At 37.3% G+C, this 24,123-nt stretch overlaps 1 protein-coding gene across 1 annotated transcript in view; it reads left to right on the top strand.

Moving 5' to 3' along the window:
• NSUN7 (NOP2/Sun RNA methyltransferase family member 7) overlaps positions 1 to 24,123 on the top strand; it is an 87,319-nt gene that overhangs the window by 5,398 nt on the left and 57,798 nt on the right. The window contains exons 2-3 of the mRNA XM_036762578.1: positions 9,110 to 9,168; positions 9,551 to 9,681. Coding sequence (XP_036618473.1) covers positions 9,110 to 9,168; positions 9,551 to 9,681 — 190 coding nt within the window. The remainder of the gene's footprint in view (positions 1 to 9,109; positions 9,169 to 9,550; positions 9,682 to 24,123) is intronic.

Genomic DNA, 24,123 nt, shown 5'->3' with positions numbered 1-24,123 from the left:
ATATTCTTAAACAACTTTTCCTTTATCTTTTTTTCAGGTCAGTTGTTTTTGATATTAGGTACCTTATATTTTCTTCTATTTCTCCTATTTTAAAGTTTTATTCTAATATTTCTTACTGTACTCTGCAGGTATTGATTTCTGTTTGGTCTATTCTAGTTTGCAGGAGTGGGGGGAAGGGGAGAATCCATTTCTTGGGTATGGTTTCCCACTTTCTCTTGTAAGCAATTCTTTTTCCAGTTCTTTGTTCCAGAGACTTTTTTTAATTTCTTCATTTCTTTTAGATATTCATGTAGTCCTTGTGGAAAATCCATTTTTTCCTTTGAATTTCAGCTTGCAGTTTTTATAGTGTTACTCATTCTTTCTTTAGAACGATCTCTAGACTTGCAATAATATTTCATGCTAGGCAGTATTTTCTTTGATTTACTCAAATTCAGTTCTGAAATGGGAGCTTTGTGCCAAGGCAAGACTCTACAGGCTGATGCAGTTTTGGGTGGAATGATTGGCCATTTTTGTTCTGGATCCCCTGGCTCCCTGTGCCAACTTCCATGACCCCTGGGTTTGGCCTTCATGGATCATGGAGGATCAGAGTGCTGGAACTTCAAAATGAAGTCCTGGGTGCCTGGGTTGTCCTGATCTGTTGCTGGTCACTTCTTCCTACCACGTCCCTGGGCTTCCAAGTTCATTACCCTGGGGTTTTCTGACCAATCTGGAGCTTTCCCGGGGTAGGCTTCCACTTCTGTTGCCTGTGGACATAGTGCCTTGTAGGCTACACGTGTTCCTGGGTGTCTCTAAGCAAGCTAGTCAGCTGCCCCTGTTATGCATAGTTTTGCAGACAACTCATATAAACTCAACAGAGCCAACTGTTAAATTTTCAGTGTGAGCAATTACACCTTGGCAGTTGGTGAATGCTACAAATCAGAGCTTGATTTATTATTTTGTTGATTGTCTAGACTTAGGAAGTAATGAAGAAATTATTAATGATGCAGATAAAATTTAAAAGTATATCGTGCATACATGGCCTTTTTTTTTTCTTCTGAAGAGCTGGTTGTTAAATATTTAACCAGCAAACCTGATTCCAGGCATAGAGGACAGCCAGTTGATTTCATCTTGCAGAATGATGAGTTTCTGGAGATGATGAAGTCCAGGAAAATAGCTAGGTGGGAAATGATTATATTCTTTATTCTTTATATTGTTTCTTATAATGTGTAATTTATGCATTATAATGTTATCACATTATATCATAACATAATGAATATAAAGAACATTTTATATTGTATTTGTTGTTCCTCATAGCACAGTAATCATCTGTTACATTCATGTACCACAGCTCGTTCACTCATTACCCAGTTGATAGGTATCTTCTTTATTTCTAGCTCTTTGCAACTACAAAAATATTTTGGTGTATTTTTATCTTTGACCTCCTTGGGAGTATATGTCTAATAGCAAGATCTCTGGGTCAAAGAGGACTTTTTAGTAATTTTCTTGGTGTAATTCCAAATTATTCTCCAGAGTTATTGGACCAGTTCACAACTTCATCAACAGTTTATTTTTGTGTCTGTCTTTCTTTCCACAACCTCTTCAACCTTGACTAGAGAATGCATTTTAAAAAGTTACTTTCCTAATCCCCAAAATCATTTGTGTATTGGGAGTTCAACTATTTGGTAAAACCAAAAGCTAACTCTAGCATCTGCTTAGAAGCAAGAATAGTTTTTGGGCAATTTTCTTTTGAAAGCAGGAGAATTAAAATAATATAAATCTAGTCAAATCAACATTTACTAATTGCCAAGACAACTGATTCAATTTTCGGACAGCTCTAATGGTTTGAAAGAGTTCTCTCCCCCCACTCCCAAATTTGACTAGAAATCTGCCATCCTATAACATCCATCTATCAGTCCCAATGTTTCCTTTTAGTAAGGTAGAACAAATCTCATCCTTCTCCCACATTAACACTGCCTCATAATATTTGAACAGAAGCAATTTGGAAAGGCTATGTAAGATAACATTATAATGTGGATTCAGGAAGAATATGGGTTTGAAATATTACTTCTGACATTTATTAGCCACCTGACTATGGACAAGTTATTAAACTTCTCTGAGCTCAGTTTTCTTATCTGTAAAATGGAGCACGTGCGCGCGCGCGCATACACACACACACACACACACGCGCACACACACACACACCCCACAAGTCCAAAAATGAGTTGAAGCTCAAATGAGAATTTGTGTCAAGTGCTTTCTAAATCAAAAAGTCCTGTACAAATGTCAGCTATTATTATTTGAAATATTGTCATAAATCTTTTCCAGTTTCACCATTCCTATGTCTTTGAACCATCCCTGTATGGATTATAGGTTCAAGCCCTTTCACTATCCTGGTCACCATTCTACCTTTAAATGTGACACACTAAACTGAGCATAGTATTTTATTTTCCCCTTAGTTTAACCCTTTTATTTTCTCCCTTTAATATTTTGTTTTTTTTCTGATTACATGTAAAAATGATTTTTAACCTTCATTTTTACAATTTTGAGTTCCAAATTCTCTCCCACCTTGCATTCCCTGACCCCTCATTGAGAAGGCAGTCATTTTGATAAAGGTTAAACATGTGCAAACATGAAAAACATATTTCCATGTTAGTCATGTGAAAGAAAACACAGACAAAAAACCCCAAGAAAAATAAAGAAAATTAAAACATAAATGAGCGTAGTATTTTATATGTGGTTTAACCAGGACTGTTAACTCTTCACATTTTGACACCATACTGTTTCCATGTCATATTTGTTGACTCATTGAACTTTTAATCCAATAAGCGGTCTCTTGTATTTCCTTTCCTTGTTAGCGATTTTTGTTCTATCCTTCCTACTCTGAAAATAATTTTCCTTGGTAGAGAAAATGAAATAGGAGTTGGATAGTTCTTTCAACTGTCATAGGGACACTTAGTATATTTTTCCAAGGCTATGGCCTGCTTCTCTTGAATCACTGAAATACTTTCCAACATGCCTTCCTATTCAAGTTTGTGTGTTTCCACACAGATGAATATCACCTTTTAATTTAAAAATAAAATTTTAAAACTTTTATCAAAAGCGTTGGTGTTATTTTATTTGAGGTAATAAAACTTGAGAAATATGTTTTCATGCATCTAAACTTGCTTAGAAACATTCCCATCCAAAGTCATTTAATTACATGCATAAAGATAAAAAATGGTAGGGACTTAACAGAAGCAGAAGAGATTAAGAGGTGGCACATCCAGAGAAAGAACAATGGAGTCTGAATGCAGATCGAAGCATACTATTTTCACTTAAAAAATTTTTTTTTGTTCTCATGTTTTTTCCCTTTTGTTCTGATTTTTCTTTCACAACATGATTAATGTGGAAATATATTTAATATGATTGTACATTTATAGCTTATATCAGATTGTTTGCTGTCTTGTGGAGGGGGTATAGGGAAGGAGGAAGAAAAATTCGGAAACCGAAATCTCATAAAAGTTCATGTAGAAAACTATCTTTACATGTAATTTGAAAAAAAAAACTATTAAGTGGGAGAAAAAAGAAGAAGTGGTAAGAATACATAAAAGAACTGTACCAGAAAGATCTTAACATCATTGATAACCATGATGGTGTGGTTATTGATCTAACTAGAGCCAGACATCCTTGAGAATGAAGTCAAGTGGGCCTTAGGAAATATTATATAGTATATATAATATATAATTATAATATTATATATAATATATAATATAATGTTATAATATATACTATATATTATATATATAACATATATATATATATGTTATATATATATATAACATATATATATATATAACAAAATAATATATATAATAAATAATAAGGCTAGTAGAATTCCAACTGAGCTATTTAAAACCCTGAAAGACGATGTTAGAGTGCTGCGCTCAATATACCAGCAAATTCGGAAAACACAACAGAGCCCACTGGATTGGCAAAGGTAAATTTAAATCCCAATCCTAAAGAAGGGTAATGCTAAGGAATGTTCAGATTACTAAACAATTAGACTCTTTCATATGCCAGCAAGGTTATGCTTAAGATTCTTCAAGCTAGGCTTCAGTAGTATGTGAACTGAGAATTACCAGAAGACTGGGCTGGTTCTCGAAGAGGCAGAGGAACTAGAGACCAAATGCCAACATTCACTGGATTATGGAGAAAGCAAGAGAGTTCCAGAAAAACATCTTCTTCCGCTTCATTGATTACACTTTGTGTGGATCACAACAAATTGTGGCAAGTCCTCAAAGAGACAGGAGTACCAGATCATCTTACTTGTCTCCTGAGGAACCTGTACACAGGCCAAGAAGCAATGCTTAGAACCAAATGTGGACCAACTGATTGGTTTAAGGTTGGGAAAGAAATATGACAAGGCTGCATATTGTTACCTTATTTATTTAACTTATATGCAAAATACATCAGGCAAATCCCAGGCTGGATGAATCAAAAGCTGGAATTAAGGTTACTGGGAGAAATATCAACAGTCTCAGATATGCAGATATTCACTCTGATGGCAGAAAGTAAAGAGGAATTAAGCATGTTGATGAGGGTGAAAGAGGAGAGTGTAAAAACCAGCTTGAAGCTTAACATTAAAAAAAAAAAAAGACTAAGCTTGGCAAGTGGTCCCATCACTTTCTGGCAAATAGAAGGAGAAGAAATAGAAGCAGTGTCAGATTTTATATTCTTGGGCTCAAAGATCACTGCATTCAGCAACTGCAGTCCTGAAATTAAAAGACGCTTGCTCCTTGGAAGGAAAGCTTTGGCAAATCTGGACGTCATACTAAAAAGCAGAGACACCACCTTGCTCACAAAGGTCCTTATTGTCAAAGTGATGGTTTTTCCAGTAACGATGTATGGCTATGAGATTTGGACTATAAGGAAAGCTGAGAGCTGCATAATTGCTGCTTTGTAATTGTGCTGGAGAAGGCTTTTGAGAGTGTCTTGGACAGCAAAGCAAAGAGACCAACTCAGTCAATACTTAAAGAAATTAATTCAAGCTATTCATTGGAAGGTCAAATTCTGAAGCTAAAGCTTAAATACTTTGGCCACATGAGAAAACGTGACTCATTGGAAAAGACCCTGATGTTGGGAACAATTGAAGGCAAAAGGAAAAGGGGATGGATAGATAGCATCATGGAAACAACGAACATGAACTTGGACAGACTTCGAGTGACAGTGGAGATAGAAGGACCTTGTGTGGTCACAAAGAGTCAGACATGACTGAATGACTAAGCAACAACCACAAAATGCATAAGGTATCGTAACAAAATTTTTAATCACTCCCTCCAAGCCCTTGTCAGGATTCACATGATGAATAATTTAAGTACAATAATAACACCATTCCCATCTAATCTTTTTTCCTTTCTGGTAGCTTTTAAAAAATTTTCTTGACATATTCTCCTGATGTTGCCTCCCCTATCAGGACTTAAATTTGCTGATGCGCTCTTAGCTAAGTGTTGATCTAATTAAACTGATTGAAACTTAGACACATACACATGCACACACAGAGTAAAAGTTAGATCAGCATTATTTAGTAGCTAGATGCTCCTTTCTCGTTCACCTTTGTAAATGATTCACTGAATTCCATAGGGCTTATCTGGGAGTAGGAGAGGGAAAGGTGGTGGGGAGCATTCGGATCCAGCAATATGTAATACGGAGCTTTTAGGTTTTCAGAGCACCTCATATATGTTATTTTATTTCATCCTCACAACAATCCTGTGAGGTGGGTGTTATTATTATCCCCATCTTACAGATGAAGAAACTGAGGAAGACAGAGGTTAAGTGACTTGCTGAGGGTCACACAGCTAGTAAGTGAGGCAGATTTGAACTCTGGGCTTTTGTGACATCTGTTGAAAATTGCAGGATAAGACTGGGATCAGGTTCGTAACAGATAACCCACATGTTCCCTTGGTGGAGTATGAGGGCCTTGTTCTACTACTAGACCTTTCTATTCTCTTTCTCTCTTCCCCTGCGTTACATGGAGACTAATGTTAGGCCTTGGACCAGAACTAGACTTCATCATGCATCCTCACAAAGTGGGGGTATCCATCTGTAAAGGAGGTCACATATCTTGTCAGCCTTCTCTGTTGTTTCCCTAATCGTATCCCCACCTGACTCACATTTTGTGCAAAGTGTTGGTGTGGATCTGTATAATTTCTTATATATTAGGTTAAAGGTACTTACCTAGAAAATGCGTGAAGCCTTCTGGTAGGGGCAACAGTTTTGAGAAGAGCAAAAGAAACCTGAGAAAAGTTCAATGTATAAATACTCCTATATACAGGAAGGTTGAGTCACTGAATCATCTTTCTAAAATGTAGGTCTGACCATGTTGTTTCCTTGCTTAATAAACTCGGGCTCCCTCTTACATTCAGGATCATATATTAAGTACTTTTTTTTTCATTTAAAGGTCTTCACAGTCTAGACCCTTCTTACCTTTCTGGTCTTTCTACATTTGCTTGCCCTCCATGCTCTCTACAATCCAGCCTTTTGTATTCACCTAGTACCTTTGTACTAGTTCCCCAAGCCTGGAATGTTTTCCCAACTTCTTAATTTGTAGAGCCTTTGGCTTCCTTTATCACTCAGACCTCCTCCAGGAAGCCTTTCTAAGTCCCCTGCAGACCCCATTCTCTTTGTGCTATTTTTCCCATTATAGCGTAAGTCCCTAGATGGCAAAGAAGTTTTTTGCTTTTTCTTCCTTATCAGCATTTATCGCAGTGCCTGACACCTGTTTTTTGATTGATCTGTTGATTTTGTCCTCCTCGAATTTCTCTGGAATGAAAGTCCATACCTTCAACTTACTAGGAAAAAAAATCTGTAATGTTAGTTCAGAAGAAACTGATGGATCTAGAGCTGGTAAGAAAGTTCAGAGGTTCTTTAGAACCTGAATGCTGAGACCTGGACAGCCCAAGACTCACCTGAGGCAAGAAGGCAGAGCTGTGATAAAGAGTATGGTTCAAAGCTAAGCTTAAACTTAAGGTAAAACATCTTAGGCTTTGCTAGAGATAAGTAGAGAGATGGACATAACTGGAAGTAGAGAGGTAAGGAACACAAAAACAATTTTAGAGAAGTTCTTAGACTTATTTCTAGAATTAGAAGACAATTTTAGGTCTGTGTTCAAGCATAGGTTCTGCTACTTTTGTGACTGGTCAAGTTACTTATCTTGTCTGCACGGATTATGTGATATAATAGAACACTTGATTTGGAGTCAAAGGAACATTTCTGAGGCTCAGTTTCCCCTTTTTTAAACCAAGGAAGTTGTATTAGATTCCCTCTAAGGTTCCTTCCACCTCGAAATCTGTGACTGTTTTGGGCCAGGGTATCTTCATCTGTAAAATGAAGGAATTGTACTAGATGATCTGAATTCCTATCCAGTTAGAAATCTATTCAATTTATATAATATCACATTATAATTTACAAAGCACTTTACATATATTACATTATTTTGATCCTCATAAAATCTTTTGAATTATCTAGGCCAAGTATTAGTATCTCCATTTTTCAGATGAGGAAAATGGGGCAGAGATTGTGGGACCTGCGTCATAACTAGTAAATGGTAGAGCCAGGACTGGAACCTGTGTTGTCTAGAACCTGGGTTATCAAATCCATAGCACTTTGCATTACACTAGAATACCTCTTGTAAAGACTTCAGGAAAATAAATGCCATTAACCAAGTAGTTGCTCTTCTAAAAATCCTGTTGTTATATTTCTTGATTCTAATCATTTGTTTCCTGAGATTCTTAACAAAGTCACTAGGGTTAAAAGATATTCATAATCAAATTTAATTGAAATCAGGTACTTCATCCTAGGATGCCTATGTATAGTGGAATTTACACATTAAGATTATAAGGCTTGATCCCAAATATGAAATTCCAGATAGTCTGTGAAGTTGCTTAGTTTATCCACTCCTAGTGGTACTCACTATCTCTGGCTTGGATACACTTGGTTCAGCATTGTAGCTGTTGACTGAGGTTTGTTGGCTAAACAGTAATGTGGCTGAGTAATGAGGTCAGGGAGGACAGGGGTAGAAGGGGAAAAAAATCCAAGAACCTCAGCTTCTAGCTTTTGTCCATAATATTCTAGATAATTTAGCATGTTAGCAAAAGGGAGGGTAAAGGTAGGAGTAGAGGACAGCTGAGGAGATACAAAGGAGTGAGCAGCACCATGCTCCAGGAAGTGTTTCCTGTAATATGCTGGAAGGGTGGGATCGTTAGCCAATTATGAAAATTGGGAGAAGTTGTTTAGGAAGGCCAAATACAGTGTGATTTCAAGAGATCTGTAATGAGTCATGAAAGCCTAGCCCTGGTGGACCTGAGTCCTTTTTCTTGTTTCTTTGCTAAATTGTACTGTCTCTTGGTGTTATTTATCTTGTCTTGTTTCCCTGAGATATGGCAAGGGAAGCGCTATTTAACTGTTTGGAAATAAGAAGTATCTTCCCGCACCCCCATCTACCCATGCGGAAAATGGGGTCCCAGCGAGTAGACCCAGGGGAGATTGGCCAGAAATGAATATGTAAAGATTCAGTCAGAATCAGAAGTCGACTCTTTTCTGAAGCTTCCCCATTTTCATGAAGACATGACTACTTCAGAGTAGAAATTGAATAGATGGGTCTAATACATTTGATTTTATATAAATTTCTTTTAAAGTATAATTGAGTTCATAATATATTTTTAGCAATTTAGGTTTTTGCTTTCTACTGAAATAATTGGGGTTCTTCATAATTACACTTAATTTAAAAGTGATTTTAAGGTTTGCAAAAGTTTTATTATAAAAACCCTATAAGATGGGTAGTACAGATATTATATATTCATTTTAAACATGGAGAAACTGAGGGTCATAGAGTTTCTGAGTTACTTATGGATGTGTTGGCTCATCAAGTATATTTTAGTTTAAATTATTTACTCTGTTCAAAGTATAATACAGTTTTAATTTTATCTCTGTTTTCCTAAATCTTTATGGAGAAATGGAGTAATTTTTGAAAGAAAATATCAATAATAAATGTTTTTAATGAGGTTATTTGAAATTTATTATTATTACAAGCTTAACAGTTGTTTTCAGTTTCCATGATATTCATATTAAAGACTAATATTTCTTTGTTCTTTAGATCAAGATATTTTGGAAAGTATATTAATAGACAGCTGTTTCTATCCAAATGTGTCAATAGTAAGTAGACAATTTTTATATAATTTGGGATATCTTTGTACTTTCTGAGGTTTTTAGAGTCCTCTAATTTTATTAAATGACTAATGCTTGATGGCTTAATACTAGAGAAGTTGTTAAAAATAAAAAAAGGTGGGTGAGACTCCAGGAAATATCTGCTAAGAATTTTTTTCACTTCTATGATTTGCTCCATGCTCATTCATCATGACCACATACTTCCAATCATGTTAAAAGGTTCATTTATAGTAGGCTATTTTTCCTTGGGAGTAAAGACAATATTAAAATAACATTCTGCTTTTTTATTTTAAATAACAAAAGAGTAGAAAATATTGTTATTGTATGTCACCGTGTACTTTATTTTCTTTGCGTGTATTCCATTTGGTAGCCAGATGCTCTGACCAGTCTCGTTGTTGTGATGCTGTATGACTTCCAAGACAGGAAATTTCAAAGTCGTCTCATTTCAAATGAGGAACAGTCAATTTCAGAAGTTCAGGAAGTAGAAAATCTTCTTAACAGGTATTACTAACAGTAACAAGGAAGAACAAAATTCTTTAAGGTTTATGTTTTCATTGACAGGAGAGAATACATGATATTCTTTATACGTAGGTGTCAAAAATCTGTAGGGGATATTACTGAGTGATGTATAACTTTAGCAGTTTACCCAGCTTTCTTTCAAAAACTACCTTGGGAACAAGTTCATTAAAAACAACTATTTTAAAATTGAACAGATTTTAAAAGTTTAGTTTGAAAGGCAGATCTTGGATACATAATGAGAATAATGAAAATTTTCTAAATTTGTATTTATTAGAAAGCATGAGGATTAGATGAATTTCCTAGTCTGTTATGAGCAAATTAAAACAGTTATATATGTGTGTATGTGTTCATGTGTCCAGATTCTTTCTCAGGCTACTTACTGCTATAGAAAAATCCAACTGGATCAAACAAGAAAAACCACAGCTATATCTAAGGATTCATTAGGACTTAGATTATACCATGGTTTGAGCTAATTATTTATTATGAACATTAACATAGCTCAATAGTTATCATTCTGTTCATAGTCTCTTCATCAGTGAGAATCAAAGAAAGTTACAATGGCGGTTGTAAGATTTTAATCAGTTTTCTTCAAGGCATAATATAGATATATGAAGTAATATATCAGAATACCTATGAAATGACTGTAATTCAACTGCCAAATTTCAAGTGGCTCAAAAATTTTCCTTTGTAAATAAAACAAAGATGCCAGAGATATTCTAACAGAGTCATGAATATAAGCTTGACATTTTTTTCATGAAAAGTTTTGTATTATTTCAAAATGATACTTAGAATACCACCTTTTTAGGTTACTGTTGCTTACATGTCAGATGTGTTTTCATTGTGATTAAAACTGAGTGAAGATTTTATGGGACATTAAAATATATTAAAAGCTGGAGGCTTGAAGATTTTTGTTTAACATCTGTTATTAGTGATCCAACACATATTTTGAGTGTTTTTCCATTTATTCTAAATATGTTGTCATATCTTTCAAGGAATCTTGTCAGTTGTATGGAAGATAACTTTTTGAAGGGGGAAAAAGAGCCTTAATGTGGTGTTTTGCTCTGGTGAATCAGGTGCTTTTTTATATTTATCAAACGATAAGCACAGTGGGATCTTATTATCTATTTCTTTTAGTCAGTTGTGTGATTGTAAATGTGTGGTCTGTTGTGGAATCTCACTGGTGAAAACTACCTGTTCCTTTCTAGTACCCTTCTCAAGGATGCCCTCAGTGCTATGTGTAGATTCTTCTTATAAAGATATTACTTAGATGGGAAGCCAGGCATATGAATTGGTAATTATTATTGTTCTCCTGGTCACTTATCATTATTACTACTATTTTATAACAAGGTCTGAGACTTTTTTCTACACCTTTAGTAACTTCCCCTTCTTCAGAATTGATCCCTTAATTCCCTAAAAATTGTGCTCCTTCTGGCACGACCCTCCTCTTTGTATAATTGATATAATCCAGATACTTTTCCCATTTTTCTTCTTTCCAATGCCATTTAAATCTCTGGAGGCTTTTCTAGAATTGTAATGTTAATAGTCTTAATGTGGTGGTTCCAATGTATGCAACAATGAAAAGAATATTATAAAATCTTTGCAGATCATTCTATGTTTCATTTGTTTGTTCTCCTTTTAGAGTGATCCTTGAATGCACTCAGGATGACTTTGCTTAGTTGAGTTTCTTACCAAGTTTTCTTTAAATTGTCTTTTTCCTCTTCACTATTGTTATTATGAAGTCATACTGCTCATAATCAGCATACATTTATTTTTAAATTAATTTATTTTTAGTTTTCAACATTCACTTCCATAAGATTTTGAGTTTCAAATTTTCTCCCCCTTTCTCTCCTCCTCCCTCCCCAAGATGGCATGCAATCTGATACAGGCTCTACTTATGCACTCTTATTAAACATATTTTCACGTTAGTCATGATGTAAAGAAGAATTAGAAGTAATGGGAGGAACGATGCAAAAGAAGAAACAAAATAAAACAGCAAAAGAAAAGGAGAGAAAATAATATACTTCCATCTTCATTCAGACTCCAAAGTTCTTTCTCTGGATATGGATAGCATTTTCCATCGTGAGTCTTTTGGAGTTGTCTTAGATCCTTGCATTGCTGAGAAGAGCTAAGTCTGTCAAAGTCAGTCATCTAACAATGTGGTTGTTACTATGTACAATGTTCTCCTGGTTCTGCTCATTTCACTCAGCATCAGTTTATATAAGTCTTCCCATGTTTTTTTCTGAAGTCTTCTTGCTCATCATTTCTTACAGCACAATAGTATTCCATTACATTCATATACCACAACTTGTTCAGCCATTTTCCAATTCTTGATCACCGCAAAAAGAGCTGCTATAAATATTTTTGTACATGTGGGTCCTTTTCCCATTTTTATGATCTCTTTGGGATATAGACTTAGAAGTGGTATTGCTGGGTCAAAGGGTGTGCACCTTTTTATAGCTCTTTGGGCATAGTTCCAAATTGCTCTCCAGAATGGTTGGATCAGTTCACAACTCCATCAATAATGCACTAGTGTGGGGAGAGGATTCTGTGAAGATGGCGGAACAGGTCAGAAAATTCTAGGCTCTCAAGATTTTCCCCCATAAAAGAGTTAAAATAGCACCTTAGGGCGAACAAAGTGTGGGTGGAGACAAAGAAAAATAGGGTTTGCTTCGGATGGTTTGAGAAGATCTGAAGAAAAACCCCAGGACCAGGTTTGGTACCTGCAAGGAGTAAACACCTCCAGGCTAGGTTCCGTTTCAAGCTCCTGATGAAGAATGCCAGACCCAGCTGTGAGGAACCAGCGCATATCTGGTGAATGCCTAAGAAGTGGGGCAGAAGGCCCCTGGCTGTGGGCACGTATAGGAGGTTGGAGGTTTGGCTTTGGTTCTAGGCTAGAGGAAAGAACAGATGATTTGGGGCAAGAGGCACCATTTCGCATACCCCAGGGCTAGGGGTATTACAAAAATCAAGTCATTCACACACACACACACACACATACACACACACACACACACACACAATGCACAGGCAAAGGAGAAAGAATCCAACCATAGAGACCTATTATGGGAATAGAGATGACTGGGGTTCATCTTCAGAGGAGGATATTGAAGTAAAGAAACCCCCAAAGAGCAATATCAAATGGTCACTTACCCAAAAAGAATTTATAGAAGATCTTAAAAAAGACTTTAAAAATCAGATGACAGAGATGGAGGAAAAAATAAAGAAAAAAATAATCCAAGAAAAACAAGAAAGTTATGAAAGGAAGGTCAACCAATAAGAAAAGGAGATCCAGAATTTCAAGGAGGAAAATGACACATTGAAAATTGGAACTGGGCAAATTGAAGCCAGTGAAATTGTAAGAAACCAAGAAATAATTAAACAAAACATGAATGTGTGGCACAGATTTACAAATTAAGGAATTAAAGCAGAGGCATCTCAAAGTGAAAGTAGAAAGGAAATTTTATTACGATCCTGCGGGAAAGGGCAACTCAGGCACAAAAAGCACCCCAAGGGCCCTCTCAGTGTCAGAGCACACTGGACACAGAAAATTTGGGTGTTTATATAGGTCCCTAACTGCAATTCCCCCTCCCAACCTCCTTCCTGTCAGCTTGAAGACGCAAGCTTTGAGGGTACAATCTGGACGTGATATATCTACCTGGTGACAGTGGCAAAGAACAAATGGTATGGTTATTTTTGACAAGCAGGTGATACACCATTGTTACATCTTAAGTGATAAATCTTCCTCAGTGACAATGCCATTGAACAAATGGTTTGGTTATCTGTGACAAGCAGAAGCCAATTGTTGGTTACCTCATCTTCACATCTGTGGCAAACTAGCCTTTCCCACCACCCTTGCTTCTGCAACGGATGCCTTCCATCACCCTTACATCTGTGATGGATATCCCCTAGCACCCTTACATTTTGTCTCCCATCATTCTTATACCTAACTGGTCTTGCATGTCTACATTGCACCTGGCTTTCTGGCTTTTCATCCATTCTTCTTCTGAGCCGGGGGTCCCTTATCCTGGGGTCAGTATGCAGAAGGTGAGCATCCTGTGTCCTGTCCTTATTCTTAGAGGATTTTATGGTTGCTGACTTATTCACTCTAGCCTTCTTTCTTTGGGGCCTCTTGCCCTTAGGTAAAGACACAGGATGAGCATCCTGTGTCCTATTTTTATTCTCAGGGGATCCTACGGTTACTAACTTGTCTTCCCACGGTCACTAACTTATCTTACAGAAAAACTTAAGTAGAAAGCTGAAGTTTAGATTTCATGAGAGACCTTACTATCTTACTTATTCCTATTTATTCAATTTGTCCTTTTTATGAGAGGTCTTCACTCATTCTACTCAATGAATAATGAAAAAGTAGAAGAGAAAGTGAAACATCTTATAAGAAAAACAACAGATTTGGAGATTAGATCAAGAAGAGAAAATATAAAAATAATCAGAGTAACTGAAAGTCATGATCAAAAAAAGAATCTTGATACAATGATACAAGAAATAATTAAAGAAAATTGTCCTGAAGCATTAGAACAAGGCAGGTAAGTAGAAATAGAGAAACACCACTTAAAAGAGATCCTGTGAGGAAAACTCAGGAATATCGTAGCCAAATTCCCAAACCCCCAGCTCAGGGATAAAATATTAAAAGCATCAAGATTAAAACAGTTTAAATATGATGGTGCCACAATTAGAGTTACACAAGACCTAGCAGCAGAGACATTAAAGGACTGCAGGTCTTGGAACACAATATATTGAAGAGCAAAAGACCTGGGGCTTTGGCCGAAAATAACATACCCTTCAAATTTCAGTATTATTTTGAATGAAAAAAAAATGGACATTTGACAAACCCTCAGACTTTCAAGACTTTGTTAAAAAGAACCCCCAACTTAATAGAAGATTCGACATACAAGAACCAAGAGAAACATAAGGTACACACCAAAGACTGATTATAAGGGATTCATATGAACAGATTGCTTACCTTTTATATAACATAAAATGTAAAATATATGTCTAACATTCTTATTAATAATTGTCAAGCTCATAAGAAAGAGGGGGATAAACCTGACTATGATATGAATTTAAAAAGTAAAACCATTTAGAAATAGCTAAAAACAGTAACTATTTTATACAAAAGAGGTGCAAGAGGAAGAAAGGATACAGAGGATTTAGATGGGGGAGGAGGGCTGGTAGTTCTGGTAACCTACTTTCATTGGGAATGGATTTAAGAGGGAACAATACATATATATTTAGAAGAGTGTAAAAGTCTTCTAAATTTAGAAGAAATAAAATGGTGGGTGGGGGTATAGTGAGGGGGGAGAGGACAAGGGAGGGATTTTTAGAGGGGAGAATGAGGGAATAGGTAAAGGGAGTTCAGATCAATGGGAATGGGAGGATAGGGAGGGGATCCTTGGAGGGGGGAAGGCAAGTATTAGAAGGGCAGGGTAGTTGGTGGAGGATGGGAATGGGAGGATAGGGGAGGGATCCTTAGAGGGGGGAAGGCAAGTAATAGGAGGGCAGGGTGGTTGGTGGAGAAGAGGGGGGAAGGCAAGTAATAGGAAGGCGATGTAGCAGGTAGAAGTAAAGTAGAGGAGGCAGGAGGGATAGGAAACAAAAGATATGTACAAATATAAAAAAAACAGCAAGAGTAGAGTATGTTTGGGAAAGTATATGTCTGTATATGTATGTATATATGTATAAGTGTATGTATATATCTGTATGTGTATGTATATATCAATAAACATATCTAAATTATATTGTAGCCTTCTGGGGGGTGGGGGGAGGGGAAAAAGAACAAAGTTAAAAAGTATACAGCAGAGAACAAAAGAAAACACAAGGAAGCAAAGAAAAGATGGACAATTCTCAACACAAAGTGTATTATTTATCATACAGACTTTCTTGAAATGAAAATTTGTTGTTACATATTTTGAATCCTCTCCTATGTTCTGCTATGCACATGACATGCTTTTTTCTTTCTTACTTTATATTTAATATAATATTTAATATAATAATATATTTATATTCAATATTTAAGTTTATGATATATATTTCATTTCTTTTTTCTATTTTGTATTTGTGTTCTGGTAAAATAAAATAAAAAAATTGTCAAAAAAATAATGCATTAGTGTTCCAATTTTCTCACATCTTCTCCAGCATTTATCATTTTCCTGTTTTGTCGTGTTAGCCAATATGATAGGTATGATGTGTTACCTCAGAGTTGTTTTGATTTGCATTTCTCTAATCAATAGTGACTTAGAGCATTTTTTTTTTCATGTAGCATACATTTGTTAAGCACTTACTATGTCTCAGGCAATGGGCTGAATGCTAGGGATACAAAAAAGGCAAAAACAGCCTTTGTGCTCAAAGAGCTTTATTCTACCATCCTTTTTAGTGAGATTTTATAAAAAAGGTATATGTTCCAAAAGAGACAGCTTGACATAGTGATTGGAGAACTGGTTTCAAAGCCAGAAAGACTTGGGTTTCAAGTCCTGCCTCTATGACACTGGACAAATCACTTGACTCTTCAGTGCTCTAGGCAACGCTTTAGACTATAAATTGCAGAGAAGATGCTGACCTGTATTGGTAGAGGATGTTTCCTTACCTAGGTGTATTTGGACCACTAAAATCACATGTCTAGTTCTTATCCCTATATGTTTAAACTAATCTTGTTTTTTTTTTCTATCCTGTTTTTCTGCTTGACAAATAAGTTAGGCATCTGATGACTCTGGTGGTCTTTGAGCCTTTCTGGTCTCCTTATTATTATGGTCATTGATTTGCATTGGTTAAACTAATGTATTCAATTATTTTATTTAATGACAATACTCTGAATCTGTTCCTTACTTTCAGCATCAATAACATAATGAAATAGGCCCAATTGGAATTGTTTTTAATTATACTCTTCATACTTTTTTCTAATTTTTATTCTTTATTCTAGCTTTATATTAGTTTTTAACCTTGTTCTAACCAAAGAAGTGGTCTGACTGAACAAATATGACTGATTCAGGAAAGATTCATGTAACCAATTTCAGTTTTGTAATGTTATTCAGTACGTATCATATTCAGTAACGTCTGATTCCTTTTTTAAAGAAAATGTTTATGATGGATAGGTATGGGTCTTTTGCATAGTCTACAAGTCTTTGGCCTCTCTAATTCCTTACTATTGAACCATATTTCCTAACATAGTTTGTACCTTTTTTTTTCCATATGTGATAGGACGAGCATTTCTTTTCCTCTACATATTAGTATTTTAATTTTTTTTGCTTTTCCTTAATATTTTTGTTTTTATTTCTAGTTTCTAGGGTTTTTATTTTTATTTATTTTTTTTTTTGTGCTCTGAGCCCTGTTCACTTAAAGACTTGGGACTTCGTTCTCATTTTTGTTTTCATTTTTTTTTGCTTTTTCCTTAGTTGGTACTACCTATGGTGAGGGAAGTGTTCAGTGAAAACCATATAAACATTTAAGTGATGGAAGATCTTTAGGACCTTGCCACTGAGGGGTGGTATATAATAGGACCAGCATTTTCCCCCACACAACAGCTCCAGCTTCCCTGCCATAGCATCCTCCCCTACTTGGCTACTACAACTGTGACCAACACAGGGTGTCTTCCACCTTGTTGGCTGATATACCAGTAGGCCCTCAGTCTGTCCTTTGAAATTATAGTTACCTGGCTGCCAGTATCTAACAGCCCCTTGTACATTTGGCATCCCCTACCTCTTCCTAGGTCATCACAACTTGGGTATATGGCCTTTGGTCCCCTTGAGATCCTGTAGCTAGGATCTGTGCCTCAGGGAAACCTTAGCCTTGACCTTAGGGAGCTTCATCTCCAAAGTCCCTCAAATCTGAATAGAGAGATCTGAGTGGCATAGGATTTCCAAGCAGGGTGGGAGCATTAGGGGATACCTTGGGCTTGGGAGGAGTTGAAGGACCATTACTGCCCCTATCCCAGGATTTCTGGCTCTAATTCCACTAGTATCCCCATAGGCTGTTGATCAGTTACTTTCTTATCTACTGTTTCAAAAGCCATACCCCAAGTTTTTTCTGGGAGAGGGTGTCATCACCTTCTCCCCACTTGGCAGGGTGGCAGATATGGAGTCTTTTTCCAGCTATCCTCAGGGCACTTATTCAAACCTACTGCTATATTTGCCCTGTTGGCCAGTGGCATTCCAGTCTCCTACTCAAATTTTGCCAGTTGATCTGCCCAGTCCTATATGGTTGTATATAGAGGAAGACCTATAGCTAAAACTCGCTTTCATTCTGTTGATTGTTCAGTTGTGTCCAACTCTTCATGACCCTATTTGGGGTTTTCTTGGCAAAGATACTGGAATGGCTTGCCATTTCCTTCTCCAGCTCATGTTATAGATGAGGAAACTAAGGCAAACAGGCTTAAGTGACTTGCCCTGGGTCTCATAGCTAATGTGTCTTGAGGCCAGATTTGAACTTAGGAAAATGAGTTTTCCTGATTCCAGGCCTGACATTTTATCCACTATGCCACCTAGCTGCCCTTTCCTGGCACATAATAGACATTTAATAATCATAGTTATTATTTGCTTGTTTGAGTCCTCACAACAAATAGGAGCCTGAGACTCAAGTGGAGTGTTTTATACCTATTTCCACAGTATATATGTGTGTATATATCCTTGTATGCTTATCTATCTTGTGTGTGTATATGTGTATACACATCTCTTATCTACATAGACATATATGTATATACATTTGTATATCTATATCTATCTTAGCACTTCTTAAACTGTGGGTCACACATTGTGAAAAATTTGGCAACAGCAAAAGGTTTATGAATGCACAAAAAATTAATTCAAAATCAAACGCATAATGAATTGGAGCTGTTTCTGGCAGCACTTGCCCATGTTGTATTGAGCAACTTCAGTGCAGACTTGGTTCTGAACACAAAGCTTGCTCACTTTTCATTGCACATGCCCTCAGGCCACACAGCTCCAAAAGCTAAAAGGGGTCACCAGTGGAAAAAGTTGAGGAAGCCCTGATCTATATCTGTCTTCTGAGTGCCAAACCAATTATCACTGATTTCCAAAGTTGGACAGCTCCAAATACATGTCCCTTGGGGCAGCTAGGAGGTGTGGATTGAGTGCAAGGCCTGGAGGCAGGCTGATTATAGGGTGTGGCTGGCCTTGGAGGAGCTGCATGAATCCAGTGTATTAAAGCCATTTTTGCTCTGTATCAATGGGAACCTGTTCTCTCTCCCATTGAGAGAATTCCCCACACACATCCAGAAAGGCTCTAGCAACCTGAGGTGTTCGGCTGTTGGATCACCCCACCGACCCTCCAGATTTGTAGTGCCCTTCCGTCTACTCAATCAAGATATGGGCCATGAGATCATCTCCTCTCTATAGCCAAGTGTTGTAGGTTCACAGCTGTAAAGCCAGTACTCTCTTAGTTCAGGTTTAATGTTGGGATGCAATGAGGCAGTCCTGAGTCACTGATCATTTAACAAAGGAGGTTTCCTTTGCCCTAACAACAAGGATATATAGGAAGGATACAGTGGCACTTATCTTAAATTTCTGTCGATGAGGCCTTCCTCACACAGAAACTATGGGATATGATAATCTCGTGGTCTTGGGCAACCATCAAGTCTTGAGAGATCCTTGTCCACATGGCTGGGGCTTTTTATTGGCCCTAGGCCAGAAAACTGGGGTCTGCTGTTACAGAAGTGGCAGCACTTAAGTTTTGTGGGGAGGAGGGAGAAAGCTGTACCAAGGAAGCTGCTAGGGGAGCTGAGGTGGAAGGAAGTTGTGTGGGGTGAGGGAGCTTCCTCAGGGAGGATAGGGCTGAAGAAAGTGTAGTGGCTGTGCATTGGGAGGAAGCAATGCAGGGGAGGCAGGGGGAGGAAAATGCTGGTACTGTAACACCATATAACTAGGTTTACTCACAAAAATGTTTGGCATATTCAGTTTTAAAATATAATTTATTCATACCTTAAATGGATTTTAATTTTTATTTAAAATGGATACATAAATGTGTTCCCCTCCCTTCTTCAATAAACTCTAGTAGCTCCCTATTCTAGGATCAAATATAAAATGTTTTGTTTGGCTTTTATAGTCATTTACAACCTAGCTTCTTTCTACTTTTCTAGTCTTTTTACCCTTTACTCCCCTTTACATATTCTCGGATGCAGGGATGTTGGCTTTCTTGCTATTTCTTGAACAGGACACTCAATTTCTCACCTAGGTGCCTCTTCATGGGGTGTCTCCAGAGAGTAGAATGCCCTACGTATCCCCTTATCTGCAGTTTCTGATTTTCCTAGCCTCTTTCAAGACTCAGCTTAAACCCTACCTTCTGCTGAAAGCAGACATGCTTTCTCTCCAAGATTACCATTTGCCTACACTGAATAAATCATGTATGTACATCATTGTCTGCATTTTGTCTCCCCAATTAGACTGACATGATTGATGGTAGGAACTGTGTTTTGCTGTTCTTTGAATTCCCAACTAGCACATAGTAAATACTTAATAAAAATTTTTTGGTCAACTGACTGACTGCCTTTAAGGAATTTGGCATCTTAGTTTTTGCTAGCATGTCAGAGACAAAGAAAAAATTTTAGAACAGGAAAAAAAATCAACATTATAAAACCAAGCAAGTTATTATTCTTTCTGTCTGCAATTCATCATTAACTTACAGAGGCTTATTGTCAAGTCAAATGAAGTAGCAGTACACTTAAATGTATGCCTTTGAATCATGGATCCAAGAGATTTTCCTCAGTATTAATTGGTTAGCAAAATTCTTCCTGTTTGTCTTGTCTTTATTTTCTTCTGTCCTTATAAATGGAAACATACTTATTCTCAAAACATAGTTTTATTTTCTTTAGGTCATCTGTTAAGGGATGTGTGTCAAAAATGAAATTTCTAATTGTCACATAGTGTTACTGATGAAATTGGCCTTAGAATATTCAGGGAGTTGTGTATTTTCATTCAGTAGACATGTCTTGTTATTGTTACAGTACTCTGTAACATATTATCTTAACATTTTCAAATATTATTCTCTTGAAGAATGTCTTTGTTTTTTGGTAAATTTCAAAGAACATCACCATTCAGATATCTAGAGACACAGTGTTTTATTGATTACTCTTGTACAGATTGCATTACCTATTCACAATTTGACCCTAAAAGAGTTTTTGTTCAATTAATACTTGCCAGGTTAATGGCTTGATAGTCTTAGTAATTTGAAGACCGCTTGCCAGTGTACTTGTCAGTTATTGAAAAATGGTGTTGCAGTTGAATATTTTGCAAGATTTCACTCAATTATTCTTTTTTTAGATGCCATATTTTCTTTTTTAATTTTTTAATTTTATTTTTTCCCTGTATATATTTTATTTAATATTTTAGTTTTCAACATTGATTTCCACAGGATTTTGACTTACAAATTTTCTCCCCATTCCTACCCTCCCCTCCATTCTAAGATGGTATATATTCTGATTGCCTCATTCCCCAGTCAGCCCTCCCCTCTTTCACAGCATTCCCTGACCCCCCCACATCCCCTTTCCCTTTACTTTCTTGTAGGACAAGATAGATTTCTGTGCCCCATTCCATATATATCTTGTTTCCCAGCTGCATGCAAATTTCTTTTTAATTTTTAAGCATCTTCTTTTAAAACTTTGAGTTCCAAATTCTCTCCCCTCTTCCCTTCCCACCTGCCCTCCCTAAGAAGGCAAGCAATTCAACATAGATCACACAATGTATCATTATGCAAAACACTTCCACAACGCTCATGTTGTGAAAGGCTAACTATATTTCCTTCCATCCTGTCCTGTCCCCCTTTATTCAATTTTCTCCCTTGACCCTGTCCCTTTTCAAATGTGTTTGCTTTTGATTACCTCCTCCCCCTATCTGCCCTCCCTTCTATCATCACCCCCTTTTTTATCCCCTTCCCCTTACTTTCCTGTGGAGTAAGATACCCAACTGAGTGTGTATGTTATTCCCTCCTCAAGTTGAATCTGATGAGAGTAAGATTTGCTCTTTCTCCCTCACCTGCCCCCTCTTCCCTTTCAACAGAACTGCTTTTTCTTGCCACTTTTATGTGAGATAATTTACCCCATTCTGTGTCTCCCTTTCTCCCTCTCTCACCCCTTAAATTTATTTCACTTTTTAGATATCATCCCTTCACATTCAACTCATCCTGTGCCCTCTGTCTATATTCCCTTCAACTCCCCTAATACTGAGAAAGGTCTCCTGAATTATACACATCATCTTTCCATGTGGGAATGTAAAAAAAAAACAGTTCAACTTTAGTAAGTCCCTTGTGATTTCTCTTTCTTGTTTACCTTTTCATGCTTCTCTTGATTCTTGTGTTTGAAAGTCAGATTTTCCATCCAGCTCTGGTCTTTTCATTGAGAAAGCTTGAAAGTCCTCTATTTTATTGAAAATCCATATTTTGCCTTGAAGCATGATACTCAGTTTTGCTGGGTAGGTGATTCTTGGTTTTAATCCTAGCTCCTTTGACCTCTGGAATATCACATTCCAAGCCCTTTGATCCCTTAATGTAGAAGCTGCTAGATCTTATGTTATCCTGATTGTATTTCCACAATATTCAAATTGTTTCTTTCTGGCTGCTTGCAGTATTTTCTCCTTGACCTGGAAACTCTGGAATTTGGCCACAATATTCCTAGGAGTTTTCTTTTGGGGGATCTTTTTGAGGAGGCAATTGGTGGATTCTTCCAATTTCTATTTTACCCTCTGGCTCTAGAATATCAGGGCAGTTTTCCTTGATAATTTCTTGAAAGATGATGTCTAGGCTTTTTTTTTGATCATGGCTTCCAGGTAGTCCAATAATTTTTAAATGATCTCTCCTGGATCTATTCTCCATGTCAGTGGTTTTTCCAATGAGATATTTCACATTGTCTTCCATTTTTTCATTCCTTTGGTTCTGTTTTGTAATATCTTGATTTCTCATAAAGTCACTAGCTTCAACTTGCTCAAATCTAATTTTTAAGGTAGTATTTTCTTCAGTGGTGTTTTGGACCTCCTTTTCCATTTGGCTAATTCTGCCTTTCAAGGCATTCTTCTCCTTATTGGCTTTTTGGAGCTCTTTTGACATTTGGGTTAGTCTGTTTGTTAAGGTGTTATTTTCTTCAGTATTTTCTGGGTCTCCTTTAGCAAGTCATTGACTTATTTTTCATGGTTTTCTTGCATCACTCTCATTTCTCTTCCCAATTTTTCCTCTACTTCTCTTACTTGCTTTTCCAAATCCTTTTTGAGCTCTTCCATGGCCTGGGACCAGTTCATATCTTTCTTGGAAGCTTTTGATGTAGGCTCTTTGACTTTGTTGACTTCTTCTGGCTGTATGATTTGATCTTCTTTGTCACCAAAAAAGGAATCTAGAGTTTGAGGTAAAGTCTGAGTTTGAGTCTGAGTTCATTTTCGCTGCCTGTTCATGTTCCTGGCCAACTACTTGACCCTTGAGGATATGACTGCTTGTAGAGTAGAGAGTACTCTGTCCCCAACTTTAGGGTCCAAGCACTGCTGTTTTCAGAGGTAGTTCTACTCCACCATCACTCCAGGCTCTGTCCCAGCAGTGCTTCTCCTCCCCCAAGAATCACCAACCAGGACTGCAATTCAGATTCAAACAGGGCAGAGCAAGTGAAACTGCCTTTGTGCCCACAAAGTGCTCCTCGCATTCCCGCTCTGATCTGCTGCTAGATTCCTCCCACTGTGTGAGCTAGGGCCTCGGGAAGCCACTCACACTGGTGCTCTGGAGGCAGCCTCAGGAGCTTCATGCTGCTGCTACTGCCACTGCTGCACCACCTCCTCTACCTCCAGAACTGGCAGCTGGACCACTCTGAACTCAATCCCGCAGTTTCCCCTTAACCTGCTCTTTGGTGTTTGTGGGCTGGGAAGTCTGGTAACTGCCACAGCTCAGTGTTTCATGGCCCCAAGGCCCCTTCTTGCTGGCCGACTCCCGGTCTGGTCTGTCCTGTCACAGCCCATGTTGGGCTGCCCGCCACCCTTCCTGGCGACCATCCAGGCTCTCCTGGGTTGGAGATTTGTTTCCCTCTGCTATTTTGTGGGTTCTGCAGCTCTAGAATTTGTTCAGAGCCATTTTTTACAGGTGTTTGGAGGGATTTAGGGGGGAGCTTAAGCAAGTCCCTGCTTTCCTGCCACCATCTTGGCTCCACCCTAGATGCCATCTTTTCAATGATGAAGTCATTAAGGGTTTTTATTTGGGCATATAGTGGCTTATAATAAGTTAGTTGCTTGAGAGTATTGTCAAGATGATGTGATGGTGTTGTAGAAACAGTAGCATTAGTAAGAGCACTTTAAAAATTAACTTCTTTCAATTAACAAAAATAAATATCTTTGCTCCCTCTCACATACCTTCCATTGAAAAAAAAGAAAAACAAAACTCTGGTAACAAACATCCATAGTTAAGTAAAACAAACTCTTGAATTGACTGTGCCCAATA

Source organism: Trichosurus vulpecula, chromosome 6 (assembly GCF_011100635.1).
Source record: "Trichosurus vulpecula isolate mTriVul1 chromosome 6, mTriVul1.pri, whole genome shotgun sequence".
NCBI lineage: Eukaryota > Metazoa > Chordata > Mammalia > Diprotodontia > Phalangeridae > Trichosurus > Trichosurus vulpecula.
This window is presented reverse-complemented; position numbering and strand designations above follow the sequence as displayed.